This window comes from Capra hircus, chromosome 3, assembly GCF_001704415.2.
Source record: "Capra hircus breed San Clemente chromosome 3, ASM170441v1, whole genome shotgun sequence".
Classification (NCBI taxonomy): domain Eukaryota; kingdom Metazoa; phylum Chordata; class Mammalia; order Artiodactyla; family Bovidae; genus Capra; species Capra hircus.
This window is the reverse complement of record NC_030810.1, coordinates 104,744,476-104,767,288: the sequence shown is the minus strand read 5'-3', so window position 1 is coordinate 104,767,288 and position 22,813 is coordinate 104,744,476. Positions and strand designations below refer to the sequence as shown.

The following is a 22,813-nucleotide window of genomic DNA, read 5'->3' as shown; positions in this document are numbered from 1 at the left end:
CTTATTTCAAGCGCTCAGAATTTGTTCACCTAGAATATTTCAGATGCCTCTTAAGGGGTCTCCAAACTCTCTCAGGGCAATTCGTTTTCCAGAGTTACCTTAGTCTGCCAGAGTTACCTTCCTAAATCCCAATGTAGCTTTATCATTTGCTTAACGTCCTTCAAACTTCCCCATCTTCTATGGGATTACAGTTAAACTCCTTAGAATGACATACAAGGCCCTGTAAAATCTGAACCTAGTTTTAACAACCTCTCTTCTGATAGTTCCTCTGTTGAAAGCCAGGACTCCAATTCTGTTTAAATGCTTCGTTCTGCTTTGTCTCTAGACCTTTGTATTTTCTCTGCCCGGTCTTCTCCAATTCACTTTTCAACAGTTGGTTCAGATGTCATCTCCTCTAGGAAACCTAGACATGCATTTATAACTCTTTTTCCCCTCAAGCTAGGGTCTAGTCTACAGCTTTCCTACAGTGACCAGGACACCACTGTTCATAACAGCTCTTGTCACAAGGCTGCCATTATTTTATGGAAGAGAGGTCTTTCTCTTCCATTAGACTATGGAGCGCTGAAGAACAAGAGGGTTACACGTGACACAATGCTGAACACGAAGTGGACACTTAGTAAATGGTTGTTGCATGAATAAGGGAAAGTGTTCATGGAAGAGGAAGTGAACTACACTTCCTCCTCACCTCTTAATTATCCTTCCTCATCTATTTTAGGAACTTTTTCTAAACTATTTCTGGCCAACTGATGTAAGAAGCTCCATCTGATTATCTTCCATCCTGGCCCCCCTCTGATATTTCTTTACTTGAATATAGTTATCCTCAGGTTATTTTTTTCATTTCCCTTATTATTACTCAATTCCTTCTATAGTGTCTTTAACTCACCTAGTTTTTCTCAACGCCTCCTTCTTTTTCCTTTTTATTTTTTAATTCAGTAAACTTACACTTCTCATATATTATGTGTAAGTATGTAACATAAAGTTCTCAAATTTTCCCTTCTTTGGCACTTGATTCTCCATCACCCCATTTTTCAAACCTTACCTCCAAGGCGATGCCCCGCCCCTCTCCCAAAAGTGCATAGCTTTTGTTCAAGAGGAAAGGTGGGAGCCCTCTTTGCTGTGGTTAGGTTGCGAACTGCTTTTTAAGAACTGAATATTTAGAGGCTATGCTCGAGAGTCACACCGCATCACAAGCCTCAAAGCTTAGCAGAGTGGCAACATCCCGTAACGACAAGCCCTTCTTTTCAACCTTCAAACCTAACAAAACAAGACACAGAAGTCTCATGAAATAGGTAAAAGATTGAGGAAAACTACGGAAGGACACACCACCTACATTAAAAGACGCTTACTCCTGGGAAGGAAAGTTATGACCAATCTAGATAGCATATTCAAAAGCAGAGACATTACTTTGCCAACAAAGGTTCGTCTAGTCAAGGGTATGGTTTTTCCAGTGGTCATGTATGAATATGAGAGTTGGACTGTGAAGAAAGCTGAACGCCGGAGAATTGATGCCTTTGAACTGTGGTGTTGGAGAAGACTTTTGAGAGTCCCTTGGACTGCAAGGAAATCCAACCAGTCCATCCTAAAGGAGATCAGTCCTGGGTGTTCATTGGAAGGACTGATGCTAAAGCTGAAACGCCAATACTCTGTCCACCTCATGCGTAGAGTTGACTCATTGGAAAAGACCCTGATGCTGGGAGGGATTGGGGGCCGGAGAAGGGGACGACAGAGGATGAGATGGCTGGATGGCATCACTGACTCGATGGACATGAGTCTGAGTGAACTCCGGGAGTTGGTGATGGACAGGGAGGCCTGGCGTGCTGAGATTCATGGGGTCGCAAAGAGTCGGACACGACTGAGCGACTGAACTGAACGGAAGGACATTAGGTGGGGCAGCTCTGCCCGGTAATCCCCGGCGACTCTCTCCCCGCCCCATGAACTTCCGCCCCCAGTAGCTCCTCTGCTCCAACCGGCCGACCGCAGCGAGCTACGCGAGGACGCGCAGGCGTGCGCGGTCCTGGGGGGGCGGAGCCCAGGGGTAGCTGGGAAGCGACGCAGGACGTGCGTACGTGCTCGCTCGCGGTGGCGGCGGCGGATCGGAGAGGCCAGAGCCGGAGACCGAGCTGGGATCGGGCCCCGGGCGGGGGCGGTGCGAGCGGCGCCAAGCGAATCCTGGGGGCGGGGACGGAGCCGGGGCGGGAGGGACTGGAGCGGAGCCCGGGAACTAGGCGGGAGGTCTCAGGGTCTCGGGTTGGGGGGGTGGAGCCGCACTTCGTCGCCGCGGGGGTGCCGGGACTCCGGCCGCAGTGCCGCCGCCATCACGGACTTCCTGTGGGACAAGCGCACGGGCCTCGCCGCCAGAACGGTGAGCGCGCGGGCTGGCGGGCCGCGGGGCCGCGCGGAAAGATGGCGGCGACTGTGGGGCGGGCGGAGAGAAGATTGGATTGGGGGCAAGGGGCCCGGGCGAGATTAGGAGAGGGGCTGAAAAGCCCCATTCTAGAGCACCATTTCTAGGGGCTGAAACCTGGAAAGTGGCAGAGGTGCAGTGTAGGAAGATGAGGTGGAAGGTCGACCTGCCTTAGATGTACTTTGGGAAAAGCAGTAGGGAAGTTGGGAGAGATCAAAGTAGGAGGAGTGATGGAATGCGAATAGGAGTGGTTTCAGAGATGAGAAGAACGGAATATCAAAGTTGGACCAGAGAACCGTCGTGTCCCTTGGAGGATATGGAGAGAGTTTGACTTCAGGAGTGAGTTCTGGATTTTCTAAGTGAGAAAGGGAAAAAAAAAGATAAAGAAGTTGAGAAAGGTGGTAGGCTGGAGATCTTGGGGGATGGGGAGAAGGAAAGCCTGTGAGGAGCTTTGGTGGCCGTGTGTATTTGGTAAGATGACATTTGTGTGGCTGTGCTAAGCGCAGTTGGATTACTTGGGAGAATAGTGTGTTTGCATCTTCTTGGTTGTCTTAAGCACTGTAGGGCCAAGAATGAATCGAATGCCACCCGCCTCCTCAATTTGAGAAGTAGCTCAAAATGGGAGCCAGATGTTGGAGTCTCTTAAGCCTTTTCTGCACCTAATGCTGCCACCCCAACCCACCCAACAAGACTTCTCTCCCTGCTATCTTTGGATCTATCTCATTCTGTCCTAGTCTCATCTTCCCTGATTGTGACTGATTTCTTTCCGATTCTTTCCTTGAAGGAAAAAAAGTTTGTGCATCATACCATTTCAGTCCAATCACTGAAAGCTGGCCAACTTAGTTTACTGGTGCTGATATTAATTAAAAATCAGTTATTCTATACATAGTAAGCACAAAAGAGGGGAGGCTGGATGTGAAGCTGACTGCAGCCTGGAGCCTCGTGTATTGTATTAAAACTATGGGAGATTTGGCCAGTGATGTGAGAAATGATTAAGATAGTTCAAAGGGCCAGACCCAGATTCCTGAAACTTACATTTGGTTTATACAACTATACCTGGGAAACTGGATGCCTGCCCTCAGGACATGGATGGCCTATTTGGGGAGATAATCTACACTTTGAGTAATTGTAAAACATTTGTGATAATATTGTGTGGTAAATCATTATTCTCTTTGAGTTGTAAGGAACTCAGAATGCCTCAGATCTACCCTAGATACCAGCCAAGGATGAATTGTTGCAGTCTTCATGAGTTGCACAGTCTCACCTGTAATGTGAGCTGTGGCCCAGACCTGAGTGTCTTCAGGAGACCCCCTGTTGGAGGAAAATCAGAACAGAGCAATGAGCTGAGTAGGAGGAAGATTCCTTAAGTTTTCAACCAGAGTTAGTATACTTCTCTATCAAGGAGAAATTGTAAGCCCAGAGGAAGACTGAGGAGTTGCGAATGGTTTAAAAAAAAAAGAAAAGTAGAAATTGAAGAGCAGAAAACAGCATTTCTAGGGCAGCCAGTTCTTGGAGGGGATTTCTGAAAACTCAGATCCTGCCCCTACTATTTCTCCTTTCCCTTTCCTTACAGATGCCTCATCCTCGAAGGTACCACTCTTCAGAGAGAGGCAGCAGGGGGAGTTACCATGAGCACTATCGGAGCCGAAAGCATAAGCGACGAAGAAGCCGCTCCTGGTCAAGCAGCAGTGACCGTACACGGCGGCGCCGACGGGAAGACAGTTACCATGTCCGTTCCCGGAGGTGAGGCTTCAGGAAGAAAAACTCAAATTAGACCCACTCACTTATTTGTTTATTTAACAAAGATTTATTAGTTTCAACCTAAGTAGCTAATATAATGTGATGCTCAAAATGGGTATCAATTTAACCCATTTACACTGTGGTGTTGAGTGTTATCACAGAGGAAGTATGTTTGAAAGGGGCTAAGGAAGCCTCCAACAGGTTTGATTGCAGGGGGGGCAAGATACATAGATCAGGGAAAACTTCCCAGAGAACGTGGCATCTGAGCTTGTCTGAATGACAAGAGAAGTGTTGTAGGCAAACGGAAAGCAAATGCAAAGGACTAGGAACTTGAGATGGCTTGTCAGTTAATAGATAAAACAGAGTTCAGTCTCCATGGTTTGAATAAGTCAGCCGCATGTTCAGCGGAAGGGATGGGTTAAGGATAGTTTGGAGCAAAGCTGCATGTCAGTCAGAAATGGCTTGAGAGAGAAGCAACTCTTCATGCCATTACATCTCTGGAAGGGAGGAGGAGGCCCTCAGGGGGAGTTGTCCTGCAGGTGTCTTTTTAGAGGTTATGGTGATGTGCAGATGTGGGGGTCCTCCTCTGTGCTTAGTTATTTCACGGCCCTGGCTCTTGTTCCTCTCAGAGTGGTTTGAGTGTGTGAGAACTACTTTTCTCACGTTACTCCTTTTCCTCAGTGCAGGGGGACCTTGTTAAATGGTATGGCAAGGACTGTGACCTGAACAGATGCACCTAATTAGGGTGTTTGTTGTCCAACAGCAGCTATGACGATCGTTCATCCGATCGGAGGGCGTATGAGCGGCGATACTGTGGCAGCTACAGGCGCAACGACTACAGCCGAGATCGGGGAGAAGCCTACTATGACACAGACTACCGGCATTCCTACGAGTACCATCGGGAGAACAGCAGTTACCGCAGCCAGCGCAGCAGCCGTAGGAAGCACCGACGGCGGAGGCGGCGCAGCCGGACGTTCAGCCGTTCGTCTTCGGTGAGTGCTAGCCCAGGCCCTTCCTCTCCCCACTCTTCTTCAGCCCTCTGGGACCCCGGTAAGTGAGAAACATTGGGACGTGAACACTGAGGTATTCGCTTGGAAGCTCTCCAGCTCTTGGAGGGCCCTGAATCTGCTTCGGAGGTGAATGGGCACAGAGCATTTGTGAACCCCCGTGCCCTCCCTGGCATGCTGGGCTTATTGTGTTGGGAGCAGCTCTTCCACCCCCCAGAGGCCTCCATTTTCTAATGGGGACCTTGCTTGTGAACAGCCTTTCTCCCCCAAGCCCTGGACTCTGGCCCCCTCAGCAGGTGGGCTTGGGTGGGAGCAAGGGGAGACCTGTGCCTGCCTGGAAGGGCACCGTGTAGAGCATGGGGTTGTGGGTGACATTGGCAACAACACCACTTCTCCGCTCTGCCCGTGCCTCTCCCCGTTCCCATTTTGGGTTTGGGGACTTGGGATTGCGCGCCGCTCTCTCTTCTCACCCCGATCCGCCTTACTGCATCTGACGTGTTCCCTTCCACTGTCCCCCATCATTGTCTGTCCCCCCCTGGCTGGGCGCCTGTGACCGGTGACCCCTCCACCACCCACCCCGCCTCCCTCCGGCCCCCGCTCCGACACCTGGCTTGCTCCGACCCCCCCCGCCCCCCGACAGCAGCACAGCAGCCGGAGAGCCAAGAGTGTAGAGGACGACGCTGAGGGCCACCTCATCTACCACGTCGGGGACTGGCTACAAGAGCGATGTACAAGCCAAATCGTAACAATCCTATAGCCTGTAATGGTCCCATAGCCATCCTAACGTCCTGAGCCAACCCAAGCCACAGCCTCTTTTGCCTTTTCTCAGTGGTGTTGTTTATCTGGGTGGTTTGAGTTGCTGTTGAGAATTGACCTCTGCTGTCCACTCCCAGCTCTCATGGCCCCTGGGTTAAAGGTGGTGGGAATCACGCAGGGGTTTTCTTCCCCTGTGACCATCTGTATCTGTTCCCCCTTCCTTCATCTCCTCACCCCAGACTGCTGTGCCCTTTTTTCTTCAAACTGAACTCATTCCCCACCCTTTCTCCCCCCCTTCTCCCCCACCCTGCTTTTTTCATTTCAGATGAAATTGTCAGCACCTTGGGAGAGGGGACCTTCGGCCGAGTTGTACAGTGTGTTGACCATCGCAGGTAAATGTCAGCCCGCTCCAGACTCCACACCTGTTAGCCATAAAGAGGTAGTGAGGGTTATCTGAGGCTTTTTTTCGTTAATGAGCCAAAGATAGGATTTCTTAATCCCCAGGCAGCCCTGTTCCTTCTGAGATATTCTTGAGATTCCAGCAAAAGCCTTTCCTGCCATCCTGTAGGGGTGGGGCTCGGGTTGCCCTGAAGATCATTAAAAATGTGGAAAAGTACAAGGAAGCAGCTCGACTAGAAATCAACGTGCTGGAGAAAATCAATGAGAAGGACCCTGACAACAAGAAGTAAGCGCTGCTGGAGTATGTGGGGCGTCTGAGAGGCTACACCTCAAGACGGGAAAACCTTCCCAACATGGACTAGACAGGCAGAGGAGTTGTAGACTGTCTCGTTTTCTGTTCATCATCGTGGAGGAGTAGAACATTACTGTTACTGAAAGGAAGGAAGGGCCTGGGACATGCTGTAATCCATTCTCCTTGTTTCGGGGGCAGTTAGATTGCTCTGTAGTTGAGCTCCAATTCAGGATGACCTTTGTAGGAATGTGCCCTGGAAATGGCCCTGAGACTGAGAATCAACATTTTTCATCAAAAAAGTACTTGAGCTTTTAATAGAACTACGCTAATGAAGTTGCAGGTGTTTATGTATAATTTCTCTGTTCTCACACGTTGCATAATCAAAATGTAAAATTTAAGAGTATTACTGAAAGACATAAGTAGGTGTAAACATGGGCCCAGTGATGGCTGATGGTGAGTGAATTTCAAGAGCAGGAGCTGGGGTCATGTTGACGGAGTGGCAGTGTGACAGTTCAGGGTCCACGTTGGAGCCTGGCACTCAGCAGCTCCTATTTAACTATTTGAAATGTTGCAGGAAAATGGTTTGAAGTTTGGCAAGTAGTACTTCTCTTCCTGGGTCTGCCAGAAAGGCCATTCTGTAGTTGAACTGAATTTTCTTGGTGATAATAGCTGGCATGTTTTTACCCAAGTATGTGCAGTCAGCAGCAGTAGTCCTTTGTTGGAGGGGTGGTGGACAGATGGGAGCTCCTCAGACATCCCCTTCCCATCTCTCTTCCCAGCCTCTGTGTCCAGATGTTTGACTGGTTTGACTACCATGGCCACATGTGTATCTCCTTTGAGCTTCTGGGCCTTAGCACCTTCGATTTCCTCAAAGACAACAACTACCTGCCCTACCCCATCCACCAAGTGCGCCACATGGCCTTCCAGCTGTGCCAGGCCGTCAAGTGTGAGTGGGGTGGGCCAAGGCGGACTCGGGCAGCCCCTTCCTCCGCTGGACCTCTTGGGTCTCAGTTGTGCACTGGTGAATCCCCTCAACAGGCACCTCGGCAGTCTGCAGCTCTTCTGTTCACTGTCCTGTTGGCATCTCCTCCTCTTCTGACTTAACTCCTTCACTTTTGTCATCACTGATTGTTTCTCCTCCACATTCAACCTAGCAAGAGCTCGAAGAGAAAGCATTTGAAGTCAGAGCTCTTAATTACCTCTTTTTTCCTTCACTCCCCTTCTTTGGGAAAGTAAGTCAGGCACTAAGCACAAAGAGACAAAAAGATTCCTCACGCTAGAGGTTGGCACTCGTCTGGAGCTGAGACGCTGTCTGCTCTCAGCAAGCCAGGTGGGAGCAGGGAGTAGCCAAGGTGCCAGGTTGAGAATTCAGACTAGTACATACTTCCTCCTCAGTCATCAGAATAATACAGTTTCACAGAATTAAATTCACAGGAATCAGATAGACACATGTTAAAGCACAAAAATACAACTCATCGGGACTTCTGTGATAGTCCACTGGTTAAGACTCCACACTCCGTTGCAGGGTTCAACCCTTGGTTAGGGAAGTAAGATCCCTGCATATCATGAGGTGTGACCAGGGGAAGGAAAAAACGATAGCAAACCATCTATACATTGGTTGAGAAATATATATATAACTTATGTTAATAAGCATAGAGCTTGTCAGACTAGGCATTTCATTTGGAAGTAGAGCAGAAAGCAGCCAAGTGCTTCTGGACCTGCCTCCTCACCAGCTTTGAGCTAGGTGACCAAGCGTGGAGTCAGCTGGTAGTAGTTAGTTCTAGCCACCTGGACCAACCCTGACCTGGCCTTCTCCTCTGCAGTCCTCCATGATAACAAGCTGACACATACGGACCTCAAGCCTGAAAATATTCTGTTTGTGAATTCGGACTACGAGCTCACCTACAACCTAGAGAAGGTAAGGTGGACAGGGTCTGTCCCTTGGCCAGTGCGCACAGGTGGCCATTGCCTCTTTGCCTTTCTTTTAGCCCTTTTTGTCCCCCCTTTTACTTTTTTCTCCCACACTTTCTGCTCTGGCTCTGAAAAAAAACAATACCAAAATAGGTGGAAAGGGAGAGATTTAAGATTTAGATTCAAAGAGAATTTGGAAGCAGAACCTCAGTTAACTTTCCTGTATAGTGAAAATGCTTACAAGGTTCTTGGTTTGGTTTCTTTTTTCTGTAAGGAAAGCTCAGCCCTGTTGACTAACTGGAGATCATGGGGATCTCAGCTAAGGAAGCTATTCCTCACTTTGCTATCTGCTATATGTTATCGAAAAACTGTATACCAGTCACTTAGGTATACTTTTCAGATGCATGCTATTCTATAGTTACTCCTAAATCCTCTTTCTCCCCCGTTCCTATCCATCCTATCCATCCCTATCCATCCACTCTGATGGATATGGGGGAGGCTGTAAAAGCAGAAGACGTGTGGAGCGGGCACGAGGTCAGAGTTGGTTTTTTAAGGCTCAGAAGCGCTTTAGAGAATAGCAGTAGAATCTTGGTCTGTTTTTTCTCTCAGTCTTGGTGCAGAGGTTCATGTTTTTCCTGCTTTGCCTCCTAGAAGCGGGATGAGCGCAGTGTGAAGAGCACAGCCGTGCGGGTAGTGGACTTTGGCAGTGCCACCTTTGACCATGAGCACCATAGTACCATTGTCTCCACCCGCCATTATCGAGCGCCAGAGGTCATTCTTGGTAAGAGGGGGAAGGACAAGATGGTCCAAGTATGTGAGGTGGTATGGTGGTGAGGGGGGCCCCCGAGCCTCATAATACCTTTCCTTCCCATCCCTACCTAGAGTTGGGCTGGTCTCAGCCTTGTGATGTGTGGAGTATAGGCTGTATCATCTTCGAATACTATGTTGGCTTCACCCTCTTCCAAGTAAGTGGTTGGGTGTCTTATGAGACCACTAGGCATTCTTCTACCTGATTTCCTTCTCTGCTGAGAAACTGCCTGCTCATTCCTCCACATTGCTTAGCTTCCCAGCAGCTAGACCCCAGCATCCCTTCTCAGTCCCTTGCTCAGTTCTGTCTTTGTTTCCCAGACCCATGACAACAGAGAGCATCTAGCCATGATGGAAAGGATCCTGGGTCCCATCCCTTCCCGGATGATCCGAAAGACAAGGTGAACCTGGAGTGGGAGGAATGTAACCCTTCTCCTTTTCTCTCCACAAAATTGATCTCTATCACATTTTCTTTTCTCTTCAACACCTGCCTTGCTCTCAGCTACTCTCAGATGGGAGAATAAGGGAAATCAATCCCATAACAAGAGGAACCTCCTGATTCCTCAACTTCCCCCTTCCCCTCTAGGAAGCAGAAATATTTTTATCGGGGTCGCCTGGATTGGGATGAGAACACATCAGCTGGGCGCTACGTTCGTGAAAACTGCAAACCACTTCGGGTGAGCCGGACTGGGAGTGAATAGTGCCCACCACCCAGAGGTCCCTTCCTTCTTAAGGTGTTTTGCCCCTGGAATGCCTTTCACAAGCAGAGTTAGGAAACAAGGGGAGGAAGACAGAAAGAAATCTTTTGTTGATAGAGAAAGGGAGTGGGTTCCTTTATGAAAGGAATGAGGTTAGACAGCCATTTATTTCTTGAGCCAACCAGAAAAAATAAACTGCTTTTGAAGAGCTTACATTTTATTGAGCTAAAGGAGATTCATGAAGTTGTCGAGGATAAAAATAAGTAGAACTTTCAGAGAGTATGAAGGAATAACTGTGCCAGTGGGAAGGCAGGTTGAGCTGTAACATCAGAGATGGCCCTGGTGTGGTCCTAGTCCAGTAGCAGCATACGGTCACGAGCAGATCCTTGGTCCTTCAGGATTGAAAGCTAGGGCCTTGAAGAAGGCAGGGCTTATAAGGCATCGTGCCTCACCTTTTTCCTGCCCTCCACCACCAGCGGTATTTGACCTCAGAGGCAGAGGAACACCACCAGCTCTTCGATCTGATTGAAAGCATGCTAGAGTATGAACCTGCCAAGCGGCTGACCTTGGGCGAAGCCCTTCAACACCCTTTCTTCGCCCGCCTTCGGGCTGAGCCACCTAACGCCAAGTTGTGGGACTCCAGTCGAGATATCAGTCGGTGACGATCTGTCCCTGGGCACCCCTGTGTCTCCTAACAGCAGTGGGTGTCCAGTCCAGGACACTGGTGCTTTTTTATACAAGAGAACAGAGCCGGAGCTCACTCCTTCCTCCTGGCTCCCTATGTACCTGTGAATATGTGAAATAGTGTAAATATGAAAGAACTTGTACCACCGCTTCAACCCCTGCCTTGTACATAATGCTATTCCATCTCACACTCTTCCCACCCTCAGCTGCCCCTTCAACAGCTGAGTTGGATCTGGGCAGAATGAGGTAACCAGAAGGGATCTACACCATGTTTTATAAGGAGTTTTGTACAGTCTTTGTGAAATAAAATGATGTGCTTCACCCGACCCCCATCCCTGGAGTTTGAGGTTTGGAGATGCTGGGGTGGTGGGATGATTAGATTGGCAACGAAGGGAGTCCCATCTTACCCTTCAAAATTAACCTCAGGCTACCAGTTTATCTGAGCGATGGGTGGGTAACATTTGACTGTAAGAAAGGGTTATAAAGTGAGCACATATTTGATGTGGATAATGAGGTTTGGGAAAGAGGTTCGGTTAGTATAGCTGTTAGGCTGGGCCCCAGGGTAGGGTCAGAAGTCCAGGTAAAAAACTTCCTGAACTGGTCTGGGATACCGCCACCTCCGGTCGGAGGACTCCCATCATACTCTTTCGAAGGCTAGGGCGGATCGGGATTCTAACGCGAGGCCTACTGGGAGGTGTAGTTCGTTAGTTGAAGGAAGTCACGTGGGAAGGGGCGGTACTTGGCTCCTGAGACCGAGTTAGAGGCGTCACGTGGGGGCACTTCCTTCTTTTCCTTTATCCGAGACGCAGGCGCAACTCGCTGCTGCTGCGGGGATCCTTGTGACCCTTCCGGTCGGTACAGCCAATCCGTGCACAGGGAAGCGGGGCGGACCGAGAAGAGCGGAGCGGAGGGAGCTCTGAGAGCCGCTGCCGCCGCCACTGCCACGGCAGGGGCGTGGAGGGCAGGGGCGGCCCAAGCCGAAGTTGCAAACATGGCTCAAAGCAGAGACGGTGGAAACCCCTTCGCCGAGCCCGGCGAGCTTGACAACCCCTTTCAGGTGACTTGCGCCGACCTCTTTTAGGCTGCTGGGGTGGTTTCTCGGTTCTAGAGGGTCGGGCTAACTTGTATTCCTGTTCGTGACATTTGATCCAAGGAAGGGCCGCCACGTGGGTGTGACGACGACTCCAAACCAGTGAGCATCCTTGGGGGGCGGGCCCTGCCCCTAAAGGCGCTGGTACTGGTAGTGTGGGTGAAAGGTTGGGGGCAGATATATTGGCCAACAGCCTGGCCCCAAGCTGCAGTTCTTGGAGCCACAGCAATTGAAAAGAGGCCCCTATGAGTTCCCGCAGAGGCACCAGGTGCCAACTGAGCCGCAGCTCTCTGCCCACAGGACCCAGCTGTGATCCAGCATCGACCCAGCACGCACTATGCTACTCTTGACGTCTACAACCCTTTTGAGACCCGGGAGGTGAGATTCTGGAGAGCACAGGAAGGCCGGGAAGGGTAGGGTATGCCAACAAGCCCACTGTATTGAGGTCCAGGGGACTTTTCTGCACGCAAAAGAAGAAAGAAGCACCGTGATCTTGGTTCCCTGGAAGAGGCCAGTCTGCCATGGGATGCCTAACCCATCTAAAGACATCAAGGCCAGAGATCTGTCAGTTTGAGCTCTAAATGTCAGTCTTGGGATTACCTGGATTCTATCAGGGCCTGATGAAGACCCTGTCTGGGGAGGCTTTTTTAAAAATGAAAAGGGATGGGCTTGGTTGGAGTTGAGAAAACAAAGTATGCTTAGGTACACAATTAGAAAGCAAGGGATGAAGAAGACTAGACCTGGTTGTCTCACTGAAATATAAAAATGTAAGAGTTTAAGGAGGTTGATTTGGTAGATGAATGCTTTGAATCTTGGCTAAGGAACTTGATGTGAGGGTAGCTGCAAGTTGTTAGAGAGTTCTATGATATAAACACAGTGACTAGCTTTCTAATAACTGGGGGGAGGGGCTGCCACTTTAGGTAATAAGTTTTAGGTCTAAAGGTATTCAGGTAGACTCTAGCCTCCTGTGTTATGGGGGACTAGATGATGCTTAAGGTCTTTCCAAACTCAACAGCCACCACCAAGCTATGAGCCTCCTGCCCCTGTTCCAGTAGCTCCACCCTCAGCTCCACCCTTGCAGTCCTCAAGAAAACTCAGCCCCACAGAACCCAAGAACTATGGCTCCTACAGCACCCAGGTAGGGGGGTGTATAGGCAGGGGTATGGGGAGGGGGCATCCCTGTGGTTCAGGACTCAAATCTCCGTCTGCTCTAACTCGGCAGGCTTCAACTGCAGCAGCCACAGCTGAGCTGCTAAAGAAACAGGAGGAGCTCAACCGAAAGGCAGAGGAGCTGGACCGAAGGGAGCGGGAACTCCAGCATGCTGCCCTGGGCAGTGCAGCTAGTAAGTGGATCCTTGATAGGATTGCGGAGGGCATATGACAGCTTTGAAGTCTCAAAGGAGCTCAGAGCATGGGCACTGGAACCACATTGCAGAGTTTGAATTTGGGTGCAGTGGCTTATTAAGGATGAGCTCTTAGGCAAGTTACTTAATCTTGAGTGCCTCAGTTTCCTTACTTGTAAAATGAGAATAATGTTTGTACCTGTTTAACAGGATTGTTGTGAGGTTAAACAAAGTTATATAGATAACTATATAGTTGTAGAGATGCCCACATCCTGGGCATAGTGGTTAGAAGTTATAAGCCATAGTAAACAAAAGTCATAATAAACACTACTAATATAGTGTTTACTATTTGCCCTTGTCTTCTTGAACTCTCAAATTGGAAATAGAGAATCCAGGGGTAAAAGGAAGGGGGAGTGATTTGTTGGTCTCTGTTTCACTTGTGGGGCCCTCCTGCTCTATTTGTGCCTTACAGCTCGACAGAACAATTGGCCTCCTCTACCTTCTTTTTGCCCAGTTCAGCCCTGCTTTTTCCAGGACATCTCCATGGAGATCCCCCAAGAATTTCAGAAAACAGTATCCACCATGTACTACCTCTGGATGTGTGAGTAGTTAGAAACCTTTTTGAAGGAAAAGTATAGGTAGTAAGTTGTATATCATTTCTTTTCCTGGAGCTCACTCGCCCAGAACTAGATACTTTGAATGAAGTATCATTGAAGGCTCATTTCTCTGGCATTTTCCAGATTACTCCTTTTACAGTGCTCAGAACTTATTCTCCAGTCTTCTAGCAAATGTACGTTCTTGCGCTCTCCCCCTTCTTCTTGTCCATATGCATAAATGTATTCTGGATCCTTTTAAAAGTCTTTGCAAACCGGATGACACACAGTTGAGGTTTGCTGGTTGTCTCCCCTGTTGAGGATCCTGTGAAGGTGGAAGCTGCCTTCCTTTCCTTACTCTGCCGCATTCGGTGAGGGTTGTGGGGTGGGCTTCTCGGGAAAGAAGCTCTCACAGACCCATCATCCTGTCCCTCCGACCCTTAGGCAGTACTCTGGCTCTCCTCTTGAATTTTCTTGCCTGCCTGGCCAGCTTCTGTGTGGAGACCAGCAATGGCTCAGGCTTTGGGCTCTCTATCCTCTGGATCCTCCTCTTCACTCCGTGCTCCTTCGTCTGCTGGTATCGCCCCATGTACAAGGCTTTCCGGTAAGAAGGGGCAGTGGGCATGACGGCAGGGAAGGGACTTGGAGGGGCCCCTTTCTGCTCCTACAACCCTGATTCTTTGCCCACACTTCCCATTTTTTTCTCTTTGCAGGAGTGACAGTTCATTCAATTTCTTCGTTTTCTTCTTCATTTTCTTCGTCCAGGATGTTCTGTTTGTCCTCCAGGCCATTGGGATCCCAGGTTGGGGGTTCAGGTCTGTGAGACTGCTATTTACATTCACCCCTTCCTCCCACTCCTTTTGATCAAGTCAGCATTGGATACTGGAGTTGCTCAGAAAAAGGAACTGTGGTTTTAATCCTTGGGAGATACTGATTTAATAGGGTTACAGGACACCCTCCATGATAGAGAGCTCAGACAGTACTGTCAACAGAGATTAAGGGAAAGCTGGTTGGACATGCTCAGTCTGAGGAGGCTTCCTGGAGGAGGCATGTGTAATGTTGAAGAGGAAGCATCCTCAACAGAAAGGTCTGTTTGGAGTGAGGATGTCTGGAAGAGCTTGGAGAGCTAGGATGGTTCAGAAGCTGAGGTTAAGCTAGTTTGGGACTGCAGTGCACGGCAAGTTGCCAGGCCCACAGGGAAACGGCCCCTGGTTCGAAGACAGGATGAGTGGAGAAGCTGGAAACACTGGGACCGAGCTGTGAGCAGTTCTCCTCACTTCCGTGGATTTTCTCCTCCTTGCAGTGGCTGGATCTCTGCCCTGGTGGTGCTGAAGGTCAACACGGCTGTAGCTGTACTCATGCTGCTGGTTGCCCTGTTCTTCACTGGCATCGCTGTGCTGGGAATTGTTATGCTGAAGCGGGTGAGGGGCTGTAGGTGGGGCCTGGAGAGTGATATCATGTGTCCCTGGGGACTTGACTGGAACATTCAGGAGCAACTGGGGAGGGCCAGGCAGATGGAAGGATTCTCAGCTAATGGACCTGAGCGGAGGGGGCGGTTGTAGGGGTATGTGTGCGTGTGTGCTGGTCGGGAGCCAAGAAGGAAAAGCTAGAGCTACAGGCTGCTGAGTGGTCGTGATGGTAGATTGGAGTGGGATTAACAGTGGCTGGAACATGCTGTAAAGTCTGTGTCTTCTACTTGCAGATCCACTCTTTGTATCGCCGCACAGGTGCCAGCTTTCAGAAGGCCCAGCAAGAGTTTGCAGCTGGTGTTTTCTCCAACCCTGCGGTGCGAACCGCAGCTGCCAATGCAGCCGCTGGGGCTGCAGAAAATGCCTTCCGGGCCCCGTGACCCCTAACTGGGATGCCCTGGCCCTTCCACTTGAGGGAGGCGACTAGCCCCCATCCCTGAGGTCTCTGGGACTTTTGAGACATCACTGTTTGATGTCTCCACTATAGTACCCCCAATGATACAGCCATGACTGCTGAACCTGACCTAAGGGGGTGGGGAGCCCAGCGTGACCCAGTCACTGCTTCCCTCTCACCCCTCCATCAGGCCACACTGCTGCCACAACTACACACCCGACCCGCTTCCCTCTGCTGTGCCAAGGCTGTTGCTTCGGTTATTTAAATAAAAAGAAAATGGAACTGGAACACAAATCCCCGTTTCTGGAATTTTAATGGGAACTAGGTCTTATAGACTGGGCACGACTGAGCGACTTCACTTTCACTTTTCACTTTCATGCATTGGAGAAGGAAAGGGCAACCCACTCCAGTACTCTTGCCCGGAGAATCCCAGGGACAGAGGAGCCTAGTGGGCTGCCGTCTATGGGGTCGCACAGAGTTGGACACTACTGAAGCGACTTAGCAGCAGCAGCAGGTCTTGCAGAAGATAAAGTGGAAGCGACTGGAGTGGAAGCTGAATTGTGGACTCTGGAGGGAAGGTCGGACCTGGCCTTAGTGTAAACGGAGAGCTGTGGCGGCGGGACTGCAGAGCCCACTGGCTGGCTCAGGAAGTGGGAGGGAAGTCCCCGGTTGGGCGTGGAATCGCGGAGCTGCAGTGAACTCAGCTCTCCACCTCGCTCCTTTAATGACTTTCTCCTTTAAGATAGAGCCGCTACCTCTTCTGGGAACGCAGCGGCCTAGGGGCATGAGAGGCTGGGCGGGGCCCAAGCGGCGCCGAAAGGTTTAGCTCGGGCCCCGCGGGGCCGGAGCTCCTCGCCAAACCAGCGGGGGCGGCCAGCTCGCCCGGCCGTCAGCCCCATCCCTTCCCGTCCCTCCCCGTCCTCTCCCACCCCTCTCTCCCACGGTCTCCGACTGGGACTACAACTCCCGGGGTGCAGCGCGCTGGCCCTCGTACCACGCCCCTCCTCCCGCACCATCTCATCCCCCATCCCCCGTCTCCAGTCCCGGACCTGCTGCAGCCTGAGCTAGGGGAGCAAGAGCGTGGTGGGGAGGGGAGTGGGGCTGGCGACCCTGGAGACGGCGGCGCCGCAGCCTCTCCCCACCAGGCGGCCTCGGATCCAACTGGACACTCTGAAGGCACACCGACCGCGCCTCTAGAGTCACCCCACGCCGACCCGAACCTCTTCTCTAGACTTCTTTCCCACCCTTCTCGCCTTTTACCCTTCCCACCCTTCCCGGTTCTGGAACGCCTCCCTCTCTTCACTCCCGGACCGGCCCTTTTCCGCGCCCTTCTTCCCTAGGGAGATGCGATGAGCCGGTGCCCCCGCGTTCTCAGCGCCGTAACGGTTACGGTGCCCGTCCAGTACCCGTGGTGGGGAGGGAGCACTCCGCGGCCCCTCCGTGAGGCCTCCCCCTCGGACTCCCCCCCAGCTGGAGTCCCTGGGCCATGCCTCAGGGGACCCAGCCAGGGGGTGGGCTCTAGAGGGAGGAGGGTGGAGAGGAGGAAGGACGGGGCCTTGGGCGCCTCTGAGATGCTCCCAAGCGCCAGGGGGTGCCGAGCAAGGCTCAGGCAACCGGGCGGCAGGCATGATGCCCTCGCCTAGCGATTCCAGCCGCTCGCTGACTAGCCGGCCCAGCACCCGGGGCCTTACACACCTCCGCCTCCACCGACCCTGGCTACAGGCCCTGCTCACGCTGGGGCTGGGTCAGGTGTTCCTGGGCATCCTGGTGGTCACCTTCAGCATGGTGGCCTCCTCCATCACCACCACCGAGAGCGTCAAGAGATCCTGCCCGTCTTGGGCTGGGTTCTCGGTGAGTTGGGTGCACAGTTGTTGGGTGGGGGAGGCTCCTTGGGCCCCACCCCTCAACACCGGCTGCCAGTCCAAATCCTGGCCTCTCCTGGTCCTCTTACTCCTTACAGAGCTGGGTACACCCTGTGGTGCAGGGCTCACCCAGGTGCCTCCCCTTCATGCTGAGCCTGTGCCCGCTTTATCCCCAGCTGGCATTTTCCGGGGTTGTTGGCATCGTGTCTTGGAAGCGGCCATTCACTCTAGTGGTAGGTGCCAGGGTCTGATGCCCACTGGGAGGCAGGTGCCTGGCACCTGAGGGGATGCCCATTTATGCCCCCAAGAAGGGAACTGACTTTTCCACTCATGTTGACCAGGCATGAATGCCTGTGCACGAGGGTGGCTCCATTTGCAGTAGAAGGCATTTTGGGGGTCTCAGCCCTGAGTCTATGCCCTCTTTTTCCCAGATCTCCTTCTTCTCCTTGCTTTCGGTGCTCTGTGTCATGCTCAGCATGGCCGGCTCTGTTCTCTCCTGTAAAAACGCTCAGCTGGCCCGAGACTTCCAAGAATGCAACTTGGTGAGATCTGAGGAGGGCGAGCCTGAGTGCAGTAGTTGGGGGAGGTGTGTGGAACAGCTCGGCTTGTCCGGGTTCAGGCTGCCTCACTCTCTCCACTCCCACTCAGGATGGAAAGGTCTGCGTGTGCTGCCCCTCTGCTCGTCTTCTCAGGCCCTGTCCAGAGTCGGGGCAGGAGCTGAAAATTGCCCCTAACTCCACCTGTGATGAAGCCCGAGGGGTCCTCAAGGTGAGCATGCACCCCCATCTCCACCATTCCTTTCCCTCCCACCATCTTCCTGGCTCACACTCTTGTGTCTCCTCCTGAGTCCTCACAGGCCCTGAATATGTGGGACTTACTGCACCCTAGGCTGCTCTCACATTCCTCTCTCTCGCCTTCCCCAGAACTTACTCTTCAGCGTCTGTGGGCTCACCGTCTGTGCCGCCGTAATCTGTACCCTCTCTGCCATTGTCTGCTGCATCCAGATCTTCTCCCTGGACCTTGTGCACACGGTGAGTGGGAAGCTGGGGTCAAAGCCACGAAGGTAGGCTGGGGGCAGGGGTGTGTGTGCTGGGACTGCTCTTGGGGGGAGGGAGTGGCTGCAGCGCTGGCTTTTGAGCACCAGGGGCTGTGGCTCACCTAATAGGCATGTTGACTGTAGGAATATTTAAGAGGGAGGGTGAGGAGGGGAATCACTGGGAGTAACAGAAGTGTGTGATGTCAACCCCAGGGCATTGGAGAATGGGACTAAAAGTTGGGCGGAGTCCAGAAGGTCTTAGATGGGGGCAGGGATAACGGGCTGATGTTCTGGTGGGGACAGAACAGAGAGTGATTCTGGGTGCAGAAGAGTCCATAAAGAGGAGGAATTTCTAGATGGGCAGGGTAAGAGGTGAAGGTCCTCAGCTGGGGCAGTTAGAAGAGGAACTTGTTCTGGAAGAGGAAGGGGCCAGAAGTGAGCTTCTTGGAGGGGGCGGGGTCAGAAAATGTAGAGGAGAGAGGAATGTGGGTATCAAGGAGCTGTATTCCCAGGATCCAAGCACGCTGACCTGCTTGCTCCCCAGCAGTTGGCCCCTGAACGCTCAGTCTCAGGCCCTTTGGGGCCTCTGGGCTGTACCTCCTCGCCCCCAGACCCTCTCCTGCACACCATGCTGGACCTGGAGGAATTTGTACCACCTGTGCCCCCGCCACCGTACTACCCCCCAGAGTATACCTGCAGCTCGGAAACAGATGCGCAGAGGTGAGGCCAGGCAGAGTCCTATTGGGGGAACTAAGGAAAGAGACTGGGGCTGGGACCAGATTGGTGGGGAGGGATCTTTTCAGAATAGTTCTTTTCCAGGCTTTGACCCTTTCCCTCCTTCTGCCAGCATCACCTACAATGGCTCCATGGACAGCCCAGTGCCCCTGTACCCTACTGATTGCCCCCCTTCTTATGAGGCCGTCATGGGGCTACGAGGAGACAGTCAGGTGAGAGCAGGGCTTGGTGCAGGCTGGGGACTCTCAAGACAGAGCCTGAAAATCGGAGTGAGCTGCTGGTACTGGATAAAGATAATACTAGTTCTCATGATCTAAAGCACTAGCACATCCACTGTCTCTTTGACCTGCCTGAGAAGGTAGTGAGGTGGGTGGGGTAAGAACTATTATTTCCATTTAACAGACGTGGAAACTGAGGCCCACATAAAGTGACTCGGACAAAGTGACAAGAGCGGGACTGGAATCTAGGTCTCCTGAGCTCTGTCAAGCCTCTGGGGTGGCCGTATCGGTGTGCAGGGCTGGATGCTTGACCCTTGTGTCTTCTGCAGGCCACTCTGTTTGATCCTCAGCTGCATGATGGTGCCTGCATCTGCGAGCGAGTGGCCTCCATTGTAGACGGTGAGCAGAAAGTGGGGAGGGTGGACAAAGACTGGGAAGGCTGGGAGAGTGGAGCTGGTGGGGGGCAGGGCAGGGATTAGACTGAGTTGGTGGGTGCGTGACAAGCGAGAGCTGGGTTTTCCTGGAAAACTGGACTTAGTGGTCTCCTCTGAGATAACACGAGGCAGGCTGGCCCCCAGGGGGCTTGTCCTGAGGAAAGAGGCACTGCCTAGCCCTGGCCAAGCTGATGCTACCCAGCCGCCCCTGCTGCCCACAGTGTCCATGGACAGCGGGTCTCTGGTGCTGTCAGCCATCGGCGACCTCCCGGGGGGCTCCAGCCCGTCGGAGGACTCGTGCCTGCTGGAGTTGCAGGGCTCCGTGCGCTCCGTTGACTACGTGCTCTTCCGCTCTATTCAGCGCAGCCGCGCCGGCTACTGCCTCAGCCTGGACTGCGGCCTTCGGGGCCCCTTCGAGGACAGCCCCCTTCCCCGGCGGCCCCCAAGGGCAGCCCGCTCCTATTCCTGCTCTGCCCCCGAAGCCCCACCCCCACTGGGTGCCCCCACAGCGGCCCGCAGCTGCCACCGCCTGGAGGGCTGGCCGCCTTGGGTGGGACCCTGCTTCCCCGAGCTGAGGCGGCGGGTCCCCCGGGGAGGCAGCCGGCCAGCTGCGGCCCCTTCCCCCCGAGCCCCGGCTCGCCGCTTCAGCGATAGCTCAGGTTCCCTCACCCCGCCGGGGCACCGGCCTCCTCACCCGGCTCCCCTGCCACCGCTGCTGCTGCCACGGTCCCACAGTGACCCGGGCATCACCACCTCCAGCAACACTGGTGAGCCCCCGCAAGGTTCAGGAGAGGGTAGGCACTGGGAGTGAGAGGGCCAATGATGCCCGCCGGGATTTGGGACATTACTGGGGTTTCTGAGGAGGCAGAAATTCTGATTCGCACCTGCATCAGACACTTACATCAGCTTGAAAAACACACCAGTCAGTAGCTTAGTGGTTAAAAAAAGAGGATTTGGTTGTTGGAATCCAGTCTCACAGGTCCCAGGTTGGGTTAGTTACCTACTCTTTCCAAGCCTCGGTTTCTAACCTGTAAAATGGGTATAATAACAATACCTCACTGTACATACTGTGGCGTTACTGAGAAGAGATGCAGGTCAAATGCTTCCGCCCTGGCACAGAACAGGCTTGTCATTACCATTATGTGCCAGGGACTGGGGAGGATACAGCAGAGAGTGATGGCGCCTTAGTCCCTGATTTGGTGGATCGTTCCATCTAGTTGCTGGCAGACATGGGCAGCGACAGTGCCCCCTTGGTTGGGAGTGGGCTGTAGGAGCTGGGCTTGTGTTCTCAGGAGGGCGGTAAGATGGGTGGGGGTGTCTACAGCACACTCCCAACTCAGTCTGTGTTTCTCTCCCCTCCTCTTCAGCTGAATTCAGGGACCTTTATACCAAAGTGCTTGAGGAAGAAGCTGCTTCCGTTTCCTCTGCAGATACAGGTTAGGCACACTGTTGGTTCACCGGGGGTGGGGGATAGGGCAGTGCTGCCTGGCCTTTTCTGCACCTCCCATTCCACCCACTCTCCCTCTCTCTCCCCCCAGGGCTCTGCTCTGAAGCCTGCCTCTTCCGTCTAGCCCATTGCCCTTCCCCCAAGTTGCTCCGTGCCCGCTCAGCAGAGAAGCGGCGCCCTGTGCCCACCTTCCAGAAGGTCCCCCTGCCCTCGGGCCCTGCACCAGCCCACTCCCTGGGGGACCTGAAGGGCAGCTGGCCAGGCCGGGGCCTGGTCACCCGTTTCCTCCAGATGTCCAGGAAGGCCCCAGATTCCAATGGGAATGGAGCCCATGGGCATAAACAGGTAGAGTCGGGGGAGCCAAGAAAGACACCCAGGAAAGCCTGGAGCTTCGAGTTAGGGGCCATACTGATGCTCTCTCCTGTGGCCCCATCTAGGTGCCCCGGAGCCCCTGGGGCCGGCCAGGCCGAGAGAGCCTCCACCTTCGCAGCTGCGGAGACCTAAGCTCCGGCTCCTCCCTGAGGCGTCTCCTGTCCAGCCGCAGGCTGGAGCGTGCTACCCGTCCCCACAGCCTCAGCCTCAATGGGGGCAGCCGGGAGACTGGGCTCTGACCCAGGCATCCCCCAACACTGAACAGATCCAGATGAATGCTGGGGCCACAGCAGCCCCCAGCACCCTCTTGCACTGGCTGACACACAGAGAAACCTGCTGAACAGTCCCAGAAGTATCCGTTTCCCTCCTACCTCTAGGGGCTCCTGCTGCTTGCCTCCGCCGTCTGGCCTGGGAGAGCTCCTGTCCTGTGCTGCACGGGTGTTCAGGCTCTGGGGGGACATGCCTCTGCTTCCGGTGCTGGAGGAGAAAAATAAAGTCCAGTTCCCCTGGCGTGACAGCAACTCTGATTCACCAGGGCTTGTGGCCAGGGCACGGGCATGTCCCGGGTGTTTAAACATAGGAGGATGTACGCCTGTGCAATGGGGTGGTGGGGCATGAAGGGTCAGAAAAATCAGGCTGGCCTCTCAGCTCTACCACCTCTAACTGCATGACCTTGGGCAAGTTATTTAACCTCAACTGCCTGATCCATAGAACATTGTGAGGACGAAAGTTTGTAAAGCTCTTAACACACTAAGTAAGCCTTCAATAAATTTCAGTTTTTCCCTTCTCTTCTGGATCATTCTTTATCACCGTTGAGATTTGTACTAGCATCTCTTAGTTACGAAAACTCTGAAGACACTGATATCTGTTTCCAGCTACCACACAGTATCTCTGCCCCTTTTCATAGCCAAACATTTTTTCTCTTCCTTCCTTCTACTCAAACATCCATTCTCTCCTCACCCATTCCCATCAGGCTCCTTCCCCTCCCTTTCCCCAGACACTGCTCTTGAAACAAATTTTTCAGTAACCATAAGAAGTATCAGACCCAGTGGCCGTTTCTCTGCTTGCATGCATTTCGCTTCACCTCTAAGAAGCATTTAACCCACGTAATCAGCATCTTTT

At 52.6% G+C, this 22,813-nt stretch overlaps 3 protein-coding genes across 10 annotated transcripts; all 3 read left to right on the top strand.

Annotated features, from left to right (window-relative positions):
• On the top strand, positions 2,042–11,030 carry CLK2 (CDC like kinase 2). Of its 5 annotated transcripts, none has more exons than XM_018046237.1 (13): positions 2,048–2,362; positions 3,978–4,147; positions 4,908–5,136; positions 5,795–5,879; positions 6,233–6,299; positions 6,476–6,592; positions 7,378–7,544; positions 8,422–8,516; positions 9,161–9,290; positions 9,392–9,474; positions 9,638–9,717; positions 9,903–9,993; positions 10,491–11,030. In XM_018046237.1, exons 2-13 carry the CDS (start codon positions 3,978–3,980, stop codon positions 10,674–10,676), a joined length of 1,500 nt encoding a protein of 499 aa, XP_017901726.1. In that variant the 5' UTR covers positions 2,048–2,362; the 3' UTR covers positions 10,677–11,030. The 5 variants fall into 5 exon arrangements, with proteins under 5 accessions (XP_017901729.1, XP_017901726.1, XP_017901725.1 ...); XM_018046236.1 differs by having other exon boundaries at positions 5,792–5,879; XM_018046239.1 differs by having other exon boundaries at positions 2,165–2,362; positions 4,911–5,136; positions 10,491–11,028.
• On the top strand, positions 11,134–15,881 carry SCAMP3 (secretory carrier membrane protein 3). Its single transcript, XM_018046241.1, has 9 exons — positions 11,134–11,755; positions 12,089–12,166; positions 12,804–12,926; positions 13,011–13,131; positions 13,604–13,732; positions 14,169–14,328; positions 14,438–14,539; positions 15,028–15,145; positions 15,427–15,881. Exons 1-9 carry the CDS (start codon positions 11,690–11,692, stop codon positions 15,571–15,573), a joined length of 1,044 nt encoding a protein of 347 aa, XP_017901730.1. The 5' UTR covers positions 11,134–11,689; the 3' UTR covers positions 15,574–15,881.
• FAM189B (family with sequence similarity 189 member B) lies at positions 16,553–22,478 on the top strand. Of its 4 annotated transcripts, none has more exons than XM_018046234.1 (12): positions 16,553–17,438; positions 17,548–17,682; positions 17,881–17,991; positions 18,098–18,217; positions 18,373–18,480; positions 19,030–19,205; positions 19,333–19,432; positions 19,768–19,837; positions 20,094–20,639; positions 21,240–21,308; positions 21,411–21,664; positions 21,757–22,478. In XM_018046234.1, the coding sequence occupies exons 1-12, from the start codon at positions 17,214–17,216 to the stop codon at positions 21,928–21,930; spliced, it is 2,088 nt and encodes a 695-aa protein (XP_017901723.1). In that variant the 5' UTR covers positions 16,553–17,213; the 3' UTR covers positions 21,931–22,478. The 4 variants fall into 4 exon arrangements, with proteins under 4 accessions (XP_017901723.1, XP_013832260.1, XP_017901724.1 ...); XM_013976806.2 differs by having other exon boundaries at positions 16,554–17,438; positions 19,033–19,205; XM_018046235.1 differs by having other exon boundaries at positions 16,555–17,438; positions 17,626–17,682.

What these genes read in the sequence shown, in the direction of transcription:
- FAM189B (XM_018046234.1), top strand. Translation starts at nt 17,214, where the DNA reads ATGATGCCCTCGCCTAGCGATTCCAGCCGCTCGCTGACTAGCCGGCCC. An exon ending in CCCTGGACCTTGTGCACACG is followed by an intron (nt 18,481 to 19,029) that starts GTGAGTGGGAAG and finishes CTTGCTCCCCAG; the next exon opens with CAGTTGGCCCCTGAACGCTC. An exon ending in GAGCCCATGGGCATAAACAG is followed by an intron (nt 21,665 to 21,756) that starts GTAGAGTCGGGG and finishes GGCCCCATCTAG; the next exon opens with GTGCCCCGGAGCCCCTGGGG.
- SCAMP3 (XM_018046241.1), top strand. Translation starts at nt 11,690, where the DNA reads ATGGCTCAAAGCAGAGACGGTGGAAACCCCTTCGCCGAGCCCGGCGAG. An exon ending in CATGTACTACCTCTGGATGT is followed by an intron (nt 13,733 to 14,168) that starts GTGAGTAGTTAG and finishes TCCGACCCTTAG; the next exon opens with GCAGTACTCTGGCTCTCCTC. An exon ending in GAATTGTTATGCTGAAGCGG is followed by an intron (nt 15,146 to 15,426) that starts GTGAGGGGCTGT and finishes TTCTACTTGCAG; the next exon opens with ATCCACTCTTTGTATCGCCG.
- CLK2 (XM_018046236.1), top strand. Translation starts at nt 3,978, where the DNA reads ATGCCTCATCCTCGAAGGTACCACTCTTCAGAGAGAGGCAGCAGGGGG. An exon ending in TACCATGTCCGTTCCCGGAG is followed by an intron (nt 4,148 to 4,907) that starts GTGAGGCTTCAG and finishes GTTGTCCAACAG; the next exon opens with CAGCTATGACGATCGTTCAT. An exon ending in GGACTGGCTACAAGAGCGAT is followed by an intron (nt 5,880 to 6,232) that starts GTACAAGCCAAA and finishes TTTTCATTTCAG; the next exon opens with ATGAAATTGTCAGCACCTTG.